General features: G+C 37.7%; 1 protein-coding gene across 2 annotated transcripts in view; it reads left to right on the top strand.

The window, feature by feature from the left end:
* ADK (adenosine kinase) overlaps positions 1–13,713 on the top strand; it is a 267,350-nt gene that overhangs the window by 9,878 nt on the left and 243,759 nt on the right. For both annotated transcript variants that reach the window (XM_039727315.1, XM_039727316.1), the window contains exon 2: positions 5,124–5,198. In XM_039727315.1, coding sequence (XP_039583249.1) covers positions 5,124–5,198 — 75 coding nt within the window. The remainder of the gene's footprint in view (positions 1–5,123; positions 5,199–13,713) is intronic.

Raw genomic sequence — 13,713 nt, 5'->3', positions numbered from 1 at the left:
TCATTTTAAAGGGCATAGTGAAACCCTTTAGAAATACTAATATTTTAGATCTTACAAGACCATATCTTATATTTGTAAAAGGAAGACTAGGCACACAGCGTGCTGCCATGCAATTGCACACCCAAATGTCTCAGTCATGTTTAAGGCTTTCTGAGTTGCCAGTATCCAAAGGCCCAAAATATTCCTCTGTCTCTGTGCCAGTAACTAATAATAAGCTTTCACTGATATTTTGATGTTGCTCTTCCACGGAAGTGCGCAGCAGCCTGGGATGATAACAATATTGTGTGATAGTTGGATATAGTGCTGCTAATGCTCAGCAGCCAACTTGAATCAGGACCACATTTTAAATAATGCCTGCAGCAGTAGAGCAGGAGATTGGACACAGCTTTCCTGCTCATTCAGTTGCAGTTAATTTTGTTGACTTCCTAAAAGAGGTTCAAGGGTGGCTCATTACTGATGTTGTGGGTTCTTTTTTTGTTTATTTGTTTGGATTTGTTGTTTGGTTTTTATCCACTTTGGTTTAATTGTATTACTTCTGCCACTTGTGGAAGAGTAAGGTGTGAAACACTGGCCATTTCTGTAAAATCAGTCATATTAGTAATGTCTGAACAAAACACCTAATTAACAAGTGAAGATTTATTTATACCTAATGAGTTACATTGCTTGAATTCATAATTGCAACTCACACTTCATGTAGTCCTAAGTGAAATCCAAACTCCTAAAATATGATGCTGCTTGTCAGTAGTTATGAATGTATATGTGATGTACATCAGAGCTCTCTGTAGTTACTGTTCTGTGGTTTTGCCTGATAGATGGATGGTGTATTTTTGTCCAACAACTTTTAGATTTGTATGAACATCTTCTTTGTAGTTTGGAGTTTAAAAAGTATATATCTTGTTCATATATGTGTACTCTTTGTGTGTCTGTATGTGTGTACACATGGATGCTGACTGTATAGTCAATTATATGTGCCCTTAATTTGTACCAGTGAAGGAGTTATCACCTGCTTCTTGAAGACCTGATCCAGATATTCTTTTGCAATAGGTTAGTTGAGTTAAACAAGAACATCCTTTTTGAATGATACCAATACTCCAGTGAAGAAGGGACTGGGGAGGATAGGGACTACAAAAGTGAGTTCTGTGTCTGTGGTAGAGATGTGTTCCCAAATAACCTATGTATTGTGGAATCTCAGATTTCGGAAAATTATTACTGCTTCCTCACTATGTTTTATCTCTAGCTGGTTGGAAAAAAATCACTGAAATTTTAATAACTGCAGATGTCCAGTGTGACTGAACTACAAAGATAAGGCCTATAAGGTTAAAATCTATTGTTCAAAGTCTTTAACTTGGTGAGAATGTAGCAGTTTAATATCTCAGTTTTTCACTCTGGAGATTCGTAAATTTAGCATTCTCCAGAATCATAAATATTTTGTTTATTTTATGCCTTTGCAGAGGCTTATGTGGCTTTACAGAGTATATGAGATTTTTTTTTAATTTTTATTTTATTTTTACTGAGGATCAACCTGAAGCCAAGTAGTTGCTGTACCTCATGTAGTGCCACAAGCAGTGCAATAGTGTAACAGTGTGCAAACTTTGCAGCTCCTCAGGAAGGGAAGGGTGATTTGCATTGCACTAAATGCAGCCAGTGTTGGGTTAGTCAGGTTGAACATGCTAACAATTTTCACAGTCAAGTCTTCCTCTTTAACAGTAGGACCTTCCAGATTGGTTCAGAAAGCTTGTATTAGAAAATGCTGATCACAGTGGGGGATCTCAAAATCAGTTATGTTGGAAAAGACTTCCGAGATGGAATCCACTCTTAAATATCTGCTTGTTGACCTTTAAAAAATTGTGCTTAGACTTTTCTTTAGACTTTTCCCATTTTGTCCATAAAGGTATTTTTGTCAAATACAGGTGACAGTTAAGGAAAAATACAACTCTAGTCCCCAGTCCAGGTGGAGTGTATGGATTTTTCTTTTTTTTTTTCCCCAGTGGAATGTTAATACATATTTTTAAGCACAGAAGTTCTAGTATCTTAGGACTTAGAAAGAACCAAAAAAGTAGAAATACGTATTAATTTGGAAGACAGAGAGCTAGAGATTAGTACATGTTACCTTATTTGTTTAGATTATTTGCAAAAATAGGTAAATAGTTTATAACACTTAACTTGATTTCTTCAGCAAACTCAATGTTAATCTACTCAAAATTTTATGTGTTTAAAACGTTGTCAAGTTCTGCTGTCCTGCATTTAGTTGTGAGAAACAACTGTACTGAATCTGAGGAGAGTTTGCCTGGAAGTTTCAGTGGAATGTTTCTGAACATACATTTACTAATCTAATGATAGCTACCTTGGCTTTTCAAACTTGATTCCAAATGGTGCCCTACATACGGCCTCTGGAATACTTGAATGGGGATGATTATAAAATATTGAGGGTGAAGGAAGGCTTGGGAATGAACAGGACTTGCATGTGATGTCAAGAGCTGCCTGGATTAAATGGCACCGAAAGTTCTGGTTCCTGCTGCTGCTGACATGTGAGGAGTTTGTACACATGTTATTGGCTTCATAGAGCTTCTGCACAAAGTTGCTCTTGTGCTGCTTTGAGCACATTGACCTGCAGGTTCTGTAGCCCACAGCTCAATGCATGTTTGTTAGCTTCTATTTTGCTTTTCCATTGAATGTGGTAACTTCTTCATAGGTGGTGACCTCAGCATGTCAGCTGTATTTCAGATTTTTTTTTGTAAGTACAGCTGCTGTTTTCTGGCATGCTGACCACTGAAGTGCTGGCTCTTGTCTTATACAGAAGTTATCCATGATATGGGTTTGATTTTTTTTTTGGTGTAGTTATAAATGTGTATTGATGTGTAGAATTTCATAGCATGTGAGAATCAGTTTGATTTTTTTTTTTTTTTTGTGTAGTTATGAATGTGTATTAATGTGTAGAATTACTCGGGTAAACATTAAGTACAGGAACATATAGCTTGGGACAAATCTGCATCCAACACTTGAAAAGTTCTGACTTCATTCATTGTCCTACAGTACTACTTATGAAATACTTAGGTTTTACAACAGAGAGAATGTATAAATGTGTATTGATGTGTAGAATTTCATAGCATGTGAGAATCAGGTAAACATTAAGTACAGGAACATATAGCTTGGGACAAATCTGCATTCAACACTTGAAAAGTTCTGACTTCATTCATTGTCCTACAGTACTACTTATGCAATACTTAGGTTTTACAACAGAGAGAATATTCTGTCTTGTGACTTCAACTGCAATCCCCTTTATCCTTATGTCTTCTGAGCTGTCATCTGTCTCTCACTCTTCTTGTCTTCTAGCCAGGTGTAACTTATGGTTATGCTATTTCAAACACTGTGCTATTTGTCACACTGACAAAAGTATTTAGTCAGTCTAACAGGTTTTTACCAAGCAGATGTTAACTATTCCAGTTAGGAGTGAGCTGGATTTCTGGCTCCATCTTCTGCAAGCAGCATCAAACACACATTTCGAGCAGCATCTTCCACATTTTCTTTACAGTGAAATGGGCTCTAAAGAATTGTCCTTAAAGCTACAAAAACTAGGATACTTAAAGTGTGGTTTGCTGTGTCTCAGTATCAAGGTTATTAATAATGTTTTCCACAGTGGGTCACTGTTCCACTGAGTGCAGTCCTGCAAGGACAAGCTGCTCCAGCATGGCTCCTTCACAGGGTCACAAGTCCTAGCAGGAAGCCTGCTCCAGCATGGGCTCCTCTCTCCCTGGGTCTGCAGCTCCCTGCCAGGTGGCTGCTCCAGCACGGGCATCTTATGAGATCCCAGTCTCCTCTCAGGTGTCGACCTTTTCCAGTGGGTCTCTTGCATGGCTGCAGGGGGATCTCTGCATCCCTGTGGAGCTCCATGGGCTGCAGGGGGACATCCTGCTTCACCAGGATCTTCGCCATGGGCTGCAGCGGAGCCTCAGCTCAGGCGCCTGGAGCACCTGCTGCCCCTCCTTCTCCACTGACCATGGTGTCTGCAGAGCTGTTCCTCTCACATGTTCTCACCCTGCTCTACTCTGGCCTCATTACATCCACACAAGAACTTTTCCCCCCTTCTTCTGAAATCTGTTTATCACCGAGGCATAATGATAATTTCTAATTGGCCCAGCCTTGGCCAGTGGCATGCCCATCTTGGAGCTACCAGAAGCCACTACTTGGAGCTCACAGAAACCACCCCTGTAGGCTCCTGGCTACCAAAACCTGGCCACACAAACCCCATATAGGTGGTCATACTGAAGCTACCTTTGGTAGCTGGAGCATGGGTGTGCATTGCTGGTTGGAGACAGTAGGTGTTAGTTTGGCAAGGAATGTGATGGGTTTGGATGTAGTTTTAGAGAACAGCTGCAATCACTCCTACTTGACACTAGGCCACGTATCTAATCCTTTGGTATTACTGCATTATCACCCAAGTACATGCTATTCAGGAAAATGTAACACATGGTTTCTGAATTAATCTAAAAAAAGAGGTTAAAGCTATCTTTCTCAAGAATACTGTTCACAGTATTTTTGATATCTTTTTTCTATGTGAAAGAAGTCATGGTAATGACTGTCAAATTGCTTAAAAAGTACATCCAACTTTCAATAGCAGCTGCACTGTTTAAAATGGCTGACAATGCAGAATCCATAGTCTCTTTGTTTCAGTTTAGTAGAAGAGACTTAAATTGTTAATTATTTGTTGGTACCCAACAACTGAGTGGGTTCAGTGAAATTCTTATTACTCTGGTGTGATGCTTCCTCTGTCTAAAATTTGGTATTACAACTTGAATGTCATCCTTTAAAACTCCAAAACATGGCATGCAGCTTAAATTCTTTGTCTGAGTAAGTGACAGTTTAACAGAATAATGTGTTAATTATTGCAGTCTGTGTATTGATCAAAGATCACTGTAGGATGGTACTTCACTCAGATTTGTATATTCCAGGTCAGTGTGTGTTTACTGTGCTGGGCAAAATGTGTATTCTTTTGTTTTTCTCTCTAATAAAAAAAAATGTCTTTACGTATACCGGAAACTAATAAAAAAAAAAAAAAGTCTTTACATATACTGGAAAGAATAAACCAGTGCAAAGCTAATGTGAAATAATTGCTTCTCTTACAGTGAAAATGTCCTGTTTGGAATGGGAAATCCTCTGCTTGATATCTGTGCAGTTGTGGACAAGGACTTCCTTGACAAGTAAGGCGTGATATCTATTTTTGTTTAAATGTCAGTTTTGTTTCCAGAATTATGCCTATAAATAAATGGTGGGCTACCTGCTTGTATAATGCTGTGTTTAGGCTGGTCTCTGGGATTCTGGCCTTATGCTGGAAGTAGCCAGCATGGTATCTGTCATTAGATTGTTCTTGCCCTATGAAACTGTGGTGATGGTATCTATGAAAACTTTCAGTGTTTTCACATGGTTTTTTATCGATTTATTCTAATGTCCTCATGCTGTCTTTGTTAGTCTTTAATTTGAAGGAGTCATCAATTTCAGTAAGATTTAGGTAGCTCTTATATGAATCTTCGTGTGCTACTTTTAATTTACTGTTACTGTACTCTTCCTCAGTGATGTCTGTAGGGTAAATAGGCCATTTCTCTAACACACCAAGAAAAGGTTTTTTTAGAGGTGCAAATACACCTTTAAAAAAATATTCCAGTTTATCAGTCAGGAACAGGACTGCTTCTTATCAGGTTGTCTGTTATCTTGCTAAGCCTACTTGTTACGCTACCGTCCATATAACCATATTGCTGGATTGCTTAATTGGCATTAAGCTTACTTGTTCTTGCATCAGCTTAGAGATCTGTCTCTTCCAGAGGTGTAAAATACATTTGTTCTTTTAAATCTTTCTGCTTGAGCTCCATTTTTCATTGCTGTTGCCACTTTTTCTCTGCTTTGTAAGAAGCTTTGATCTTTCAGAGTGTTTGCAATTTTTTCTTTAATTTTTACAGTGTTAATAATTTTTTCTCTTATTATTCTTTCTTTTGTTCACATCACCAAATAAGGAACAGGTCCAGAGTTTTTGTTTTTGAATGTGTATTGTCAGCCACAAATATTTGGTTCTGCAGCTTTTAATAGCAATAACATGTCATCAATATTTCATCACTCATATTTTATCATAAGGCTTGTTTAAGTAAAAGCCTCTATGTTGTAAGCTGGAAACAAAAGACAAGAATGTAATGGATTGTTTCAAATTCCAACACCTGGAACTTTAGAAATCAGGTCTATGTCTTGAATATTCAAAAAAGTGAATTAATCTGGTATAATTCTCTGCCTCATGTTTCCATTGAAATAACCTGAAAGCCAGTCTCTAAAAATAAGTAATGCCCTTCTCCCAACCCAACAGTACTCCCCAACTAATCCTTATAAATTGCTGACATAAAAGAGATGATGGGATCTCTACTGCAGTCCTGAAATCCTTCAGGAGTGCATCGTGCTTTTTACTGGCTGTGACGTGCTGTGCAGAATTTAATTTAATTTAAAAATTAGAAGTCTTATGTACTCAAATTTGAGTCCTGTCAGACAAATTAAATTATCTCCTGGAGCAGCATATGCTCTGTGAGCATTTTTTTACTGCTGAAATGCGTTTGTGGGGTATTGCATTATTGAAAGCCATAAGCAGTCTTCCTCCAGCAGTTTCACAGGAGCCTGCTGATAGTGTGATAACTCTGGTAATAACCTCAAAACTGAGGAGCTTGTTTACCTTCTCCTGCACCTGATTTAATATCCCTCTCCCTGTTTGTCAGGATATGCAGAGAAGTCCATTTAACAAACGGACAAGAGTGTTTCTACTCCAGGTACCTTTTGCAACACTTCCTGAAATGGGGATCATATCCCACGCCTCCTCAGCTTGGGAAGGGAGATAAAATAGAAAATGGAGCTGTAGAACAACTCCTAGAACAAACTTATCTATTCAAATGCTGCAGGGAGGTGCAAGAGCATAGGCATTTCAGGACAGTGAAGCATTTGAAAGAGAAAATTGTTGATCATTGTGGTTTCTCTTTTTTCTTGTCAAGCAAGACATGCACCCATCTTTAGCCATGTAGCGTCAGGTTTTGGTATCCTGGCAACCTTGATTCTGTTTCTCACCTCTTCTGCTGGATGGGAATGTTTAATGGGACTGTCAGGCCAGCAGGGCTCTGACTTGAGAAGGTAACTTAGGAGAATAAGAAAAGTTTATGTAAACACCCATAAGAATTTTATACATTTAACTTTGACAGTGTTTCTGTTACTTTATCCATCTCTCATACAGTCAGTTTTAAGAATAAATACCTTAATTCAGAATAAAGGACTTGATGTTGCAAGTTTAATCAACATATATTGTCAATGAAATAGGAGTATTAAAATGAGTCCTGTAAACAGCTTATTTTTGTGACTTCTGTTAAGAAAGTACAAATTTAAATAGCATAAGGAAGTATAGAAAGTCTTTTAAACAATATTTAGTGGGCCTACAATCCATAGAAATAAACTTGAAAATAAACATATAATGCAGTCCTCTTGCAGATTCTAAAGAGTTTGCTGCCATGTAATACTGGTTTGAGGAACTGAGCAGTGTTGGAGGTCTGGGTGGGTATTTTTGGCTTGGGTTAGCACAACCCTGATACTTTGCTTTCAAAGTGGATTTTGGTTTAATGTGATCTCCAAAGTCTTTTGCTTTCCCAACAAGTTTTGGGGGGTTTAAGCCTTTCCTAGGAGAGGCATTTTTAATTTATATCACAACAGAAGTTCACCATGCCCATCTGAGCTTTTTCAGACCACATCAGCAGGCTGGCATTACCTGAGCCAGAGAAGCTTTAGCCTCTGTTATGATTTCTGGGTTTCATTTCTTGCCTCTCTTCAAGGAGACAATCTGGAAAAGTGTTAGCAATGTTGATGGCACTGTTGAAAACTGGTGATACCACAAACCACTTTAGTTTCTGTTTACAGAGCTGGAAAGAAGACTTGAAATAAATATAGTCCACCATATGTTTTTGGGTATTTTTAGTATCTGCATGAAAGAAATATCAGAAATGTGGTTTTGTTTTCGTTTTTTTGTCTCCTTTTAGATTGCATCAACTCCATTACCTAAGAGTATTTTTGTTTAATTTATCAAGATATGGATACTTATTCAAAGAGCAGCTTCTTAGGGGTGAGAGAGGAAGGAACAGAAGAACTAATGCATTGTGGGTGAATTGCTAACTATAGCTATGCTAATCTGTGAAAATAACTTTGCTAACAGGTATTCATTAAAGCTTTTGGTGTACTTGCTTCTACCTATGACATTTAACAGGAATGATTCTTTTACCTTCTAACTCCAAAAGGCATTTAAAAATAACTTAATCTACACTATGTATATTAAACTCTGCTAAAATGGGCAAAGAAATTCTGATGAACATGTCAATGACATTTTAAGACTAAACTCAGTATTGCTAACTATTGTAAATGCTCCAGTGTCCTGCTGTTAAAAGTTAGGAGATGGCATGTGTTTCATTGCTCTCCCTAGAGCAATCTGTTTTGCAAATATTCAGTTTTTGACACTGAATTTAGCTTACCTAGTTGTAGATAATTTTTAGGTTGAAGAGATCTGGGCATTGCTTGTCACGTCAAGTGCACTTCAGTGGTTGAGAAATGTGTGTTCATGGTATGGATAAATCTTCTCCTGCTGGGTCTATGGCTGCATGATCTGAAGGGGAGAAGAGAATCAATGTTGACAAATTGACATTGACAGGACTATTGTGCCAGTCCTGAAACTTCTCAGTATGTGAAACCTCGTATCTTCCCTGATCAGGGGCAAGGCAAGGAAAATATCTCTAATTGCCATCACCTGTATGGAAATATCTTTCAGCCTATGCTCTTAAAAAGAAGTGGAGATATAGGGGAAAATTAGGATATATGTTTTATTTATCACAGCAAGTTTCAAGAACCATATTGGTGTATTTCACTCTGTTTCACTGTATTTCTGGGCTCGTGACCAGAGCCATGATCTCATAAGCTGAGGTATGTTTACTACTCGGGCTGCCAAATTCCATTATAGTTAACACCTGCAGACTATTTTGTCACCATCATGGTCCAGGATTACAAGTTTCTTGTTGGTTGCCCAAGCAGACAAGTATTTTTCTCTTTTGGTCTCTTCTTTTCCCCCTTAAAATTAGGATCTGTGGCAATCTTTGCTCAAGTTCATTTAGGATGCTCAGTAAAGATTGGAATTTTTATAACTTTCATGCCCTCTACCATCTGTTCCTTAGTATCCTTCTCTGCCTTTTCTGATGTAAATACAAGCTATCTTTAAATCAAGAAACGGGTTTGTATTCTCTTTCCTCTTCACTGGAAAGAACACGTTTGAAGAAACAGGAAAGGAAGAATGAGTGGGGCCTTTGGAGTGGTGGTAACGATTGCTATATGAAAAGAGAATATCTCAGTGAAGGAAGAAGTTCTGTCATTGTGATCCATAATTTCACAATATGGATATGGATCTCCTGCAGTGTGCTACCAACTTAACTGTAGCACTGAAAGTGGTTGGGTCTTTCCTGGAGATCCCAAGATGTGTGAGCATCCTTTACCTTTCCTCACTGCAAAGTACTGGCAGAGGGTGATGAGTTATAGTTGAGCACAAACTTTTGTGATGTGATGGAACAGCATTAACATCTAGTAAATTAAACATTCTTGTGTGAAGCTGTTTTAGTGTTTGCCGTGATGAAAGCGAAGATGATGTGCATATTTGATCCTTTTTCCAGTCTTGTGGAAATTTGGATTATATAAATTATGAAAAAGTTTGCAGCAGCTTCAGTTGACAATGACGAAAAACTTGTGCTTACTTGTGTTAAGTTTAGGTTGGTCTGTATGAACTGTGACTTGTGTTAGTCTCAACATTTTCAGTTTGTTACCTTTGCTCCTGTCTTAACAGAAGCCTTTATGGCTTCCGATAGCAAAAAAATTCAGAAGGCCATTCATGCAGTTAACTCTCATGAAGTGGCCAAGGGTCTAAATAGCTTTTAGACACTCAGAGGTGATTCTCTGTTCACCAAACTCAGCTTCAATGCAAAACAAACCCTTGCCCAAAAACGCATGTTGGAGTGAGCTTGAAAAATGAGAATGACAAATGGCGATTTTGTAACTTGGAAGTTGCAGTATCCAGGAATGCCCAGGCTGCAAACATGGGCTTTGTTTGATTTAAACAAATCCCCCCAGATTTAAGTGACTTGCAGCCTTTTCAGTATGATTAATGTCTTAACTTAGATTCTTCATCAGCCCTTGGGAGAGGTTAATGGGTTTTTGTATTGCTTTGAGCTGGGAATTGTGTTACCTGTTTTCCTGGTTTTGGCTGAGACAGGGTTAATTCTCCTTCTAGTAGGTGTTGCAGTGCTGTGTGTTTTGGATTTAGTGTGTACTGTCTGTACAGTGATGAAGGTATGTAGAGTACATGGTAAAAACTTTAAAATATTCCTGAAAATTTTGCCCTGTATTTTTCCTCCCCCTGCAGAAGATAATTTGGTGTATGATGTTCCATTGTTTCAGTAATTCTTGGGAAAGATTAATCCTGAAAGTATTTGTTGCATTGGGTCATCTGGCAAAGAAGCTGAATAGCTGAGTGCTATATTATTACCTTGTGGCTTTAGTTGTATATCTAGAAGTCCATTTAATTAGTCACAAGGTCTGAACATAGAACATTGTTGAAACTGTTGAGCCCAATTGCATCATCTGACTGCTGATAAATGATAAAAACTACAGTGTTTGCTTGCAAAAACTTAGGATGGATAGCTGTCTTAAGAAGGTCCTCTTCATACTAATATGTCTATAAATTTGGTAGTACTCCTGACAACATAATTAAAGCTTCCTACAGCCCTAATGCTTTCTCCTAGTGCATTTAGTGAAATATGTAGTTTAAATGTGTGAAAGATTTTAGTTTTGATCCATTTAGAAAAGGCTGTTTGAAAAATCTACTATGGAGTGACAGTACTGCAAGGAGAGCTGATGTTTTCAGAGTATATAGGGCTTGAGCAGTGTTTATAGATGAGGTTGTAATTATGTATTTTCCTGTGAAATAGAATGTAAGATGTTCACCAATGGGAAATATCCCACTCTTTTCTTTATTGTGTGTTTTCACTTTCTTAAATACTTGTTTAGTAATAAACTGTAAATAATGAATTATTCTTTTATTTTTCCCATTCATCAGAAGAATTAAATCATTATAGATTTAATGTATGTCAGTAGAACATGTCTAATGGACTAGTTGTATTCTTTAGAATAACCTTAAGCACATGCTAGATACACACACACACAGAGCTTATCTGTATTTTCCCTTTGCTTACAAGTGAAAATTTGTTTAACAAAACTTTGTTTAACAAAACTTTGTGACTTTCATTACAAGACAAATGATAAAATAATGGGTTCCATTTCCCTCTTTAATGCAAACAAGGAGCTTTAAGTGGAAGAGTCTATGAAGAGGTCTATGTGTCTGGTTTTAATTAGGCAATAATATTAAATGAAAAGACCCTTGCTGAAGATGTCTTTGGTGGAAAAAGCTGGATCTTGTCAGCAGAAAACCGGAATCCATCTTAAACTCAATGGTTAAAACTTTCTCTTTGAAAGTGTTACTTGCTGTTTGTACTGAAGAACCTTGCATCTTAGAGTTTCCAGATTGCACAATTACAAGACTGATTTTTATTTAGGATACAGTAAACAAACATTGTGATTCATATTCTGGATATGGTTTCAGGCATTCTTTTTAATTACAGATTTCTAAGATGTAATTTTAATATTGTTTTCCATTCCCATCCTGCTTGTCCAGCCCAAAATTTTCAATAGCATAGTACGGATTAGAGGGGTTTTTCCTGCTACAGTAATAAAGTGAAACTGGTTCATCACTTGTGACTTGAAGAATAAAAAAGCCCAGTCAAAAATTAGCAATTATTTTACATAGTCTCAGGTTTTTTACTCTAGATGAAATTGATCTGTCATCTTTTAGAAAATATGGCTTTTTAGTGATAACATTTTGGTTGGAACACAAAGATTTTCATCTTTCTAAAAACTTCAGTTTCAAAAAAAATTAGGTATTTAAGTAAATTATAATGCTCATTATTACTTGATTAGTTTTGCTTAATTCAGGTCAGGCAATATACAATCTCAACGGTTTTTCTTCCCACTTCACATTAATGAAGAAGAGAGAAACTTGTCCTTCCTTTTGAAATTAAATACTGTTAATTACCATTTCTTTTTAGTAACTTGCTGTTACGTCAGGCTATTCCTGAACAAAGTGCAGATACCACATTGGTGTTACAGGTAACTGTAACCTGAGGTGTGAGGTGCTTATGCCACTGACGATCCCTGATCCTGTGCCTCTGTTCTTCGGCACAGAACCCTGCCCAGGCCTGCTCTGTGTTTTGCTTCTTCTTGTCCTGCTCCTTTTTGGATTTAAAAAAGGAACTGTTGGCCTTGTGGTCTCTGCTGTAGCCACGGGGAAAGGGTGGAGGCAGCCCATCTTCCTCCTAATTACTGGTGTTCTTGTTTTCCCTTAGCCAAGAGCGGAGTAGGAAAAACTAGCTGTTTGAGTGCTCTTTTATGTTATTTCTGTCAGGGCAGAATCATCAGTATTCCAAGTTACTGGAGATCTGGTTGTGTTGTAGACTTCAGGATGTTATGAAGTCTGCAGTTCCCTTATAAATTCAGATTAAATGCAGAGCTGGGGATCATTTTATAAACCCTTGTTTCCTCTCTTCAGTGTGTCAGCATACAAATTATTTTCATTTTTTAGTTTTACTTGAAACTTGCGGTTTATGGCGCCTGAATACTAGGGAGTAGTGCTAAACAATTTTTGGTGATTATTTTAACAGATTATTCCAGTAAATTTTTTCCCTTTTATTTCTTCCCTTGTTTTGTGACAGCAAAAGTGATTAAGTTTCAATGTAAGAATCTGAGGTGCACGGGACGAAGTGTGAAGGGGAGCAAATGACTGTCTAACATGACAAGGTGTAACAAGTGAACAGTGGCATGAAGCCACAGAAATACAAATATTACCATGAACATTTTTTCACTTCTTGTATTATTGAAGCTGTTTATTTCTTCAATCTTGAGGCTGGGTTTTATTCCTTTTAATTAACAGAAACTTTGCACTGGTGGGAAGGTAGGCAATAAAGATTACCAACATTAGGCTGTCACTGTAGTCTGAAAGTGTACAGTCACCTTCCTCCTTTAGAAATGAAACTATACCCAAATTAACTTCCAGACCACTCCAAGTAAAGGCTGCATGCAGTCTCACCTGTGAATACTAAGTTAAGCCTGGTGTCCTATCTGGCTTCAGGCTAGCATTCCTTTTCTGATCTGTGTCAACATGAGAAATACAGTTACAAATGTAAATCTTCTGATTTCTGCCATTAATATTTCCCAGCAAAAGTGACAAAGTGTTCCAAAATCTCACGTCTCCTGACAGTTTACTTTGTATAGTTACTGTGTAGACCAGAGATCAAAGACCTTTCCCCAAATACGATTGCAGAAACTCCCATTTTTGCCAGATTATCTTCCGGTGTGTTTCACTGAAGCTGTTTTGGAATGTGCTTGTGATGTTATATGCAGCAGTGTTAAACAACACCCAAAGTTCTAAACAGAATCGTCAGGACTTGTCAAGTACTGCATGTAATTCTACAACCAGTCCTAATTCTACAAACACTCACCTAGGCCTGAAGTGACAGTCCTAAAGGAGCTGTCCCAATACCTCAGTCAGTCTCTTTCCTCTGCCAA

Source organism: Passer montanus, unplaced genomic scaffold, assembly GCF_014805655.1.
Source record: "Passer montanus isolate IOZ18808 unplaced genomic scaffold, ASM1480565v1 scaffold61, whole genome shotgun sequence".
Lineage (NCBI taxonomy): Eukaryota > Metazoa > Chordata > Aves > Passeriformes > Passeridae > Passer > Passer montanus.
Note: the sequence above shows the minus strand (reverse complement) of the source record. Positions and strands in the feature narration are given on the sequence as shown.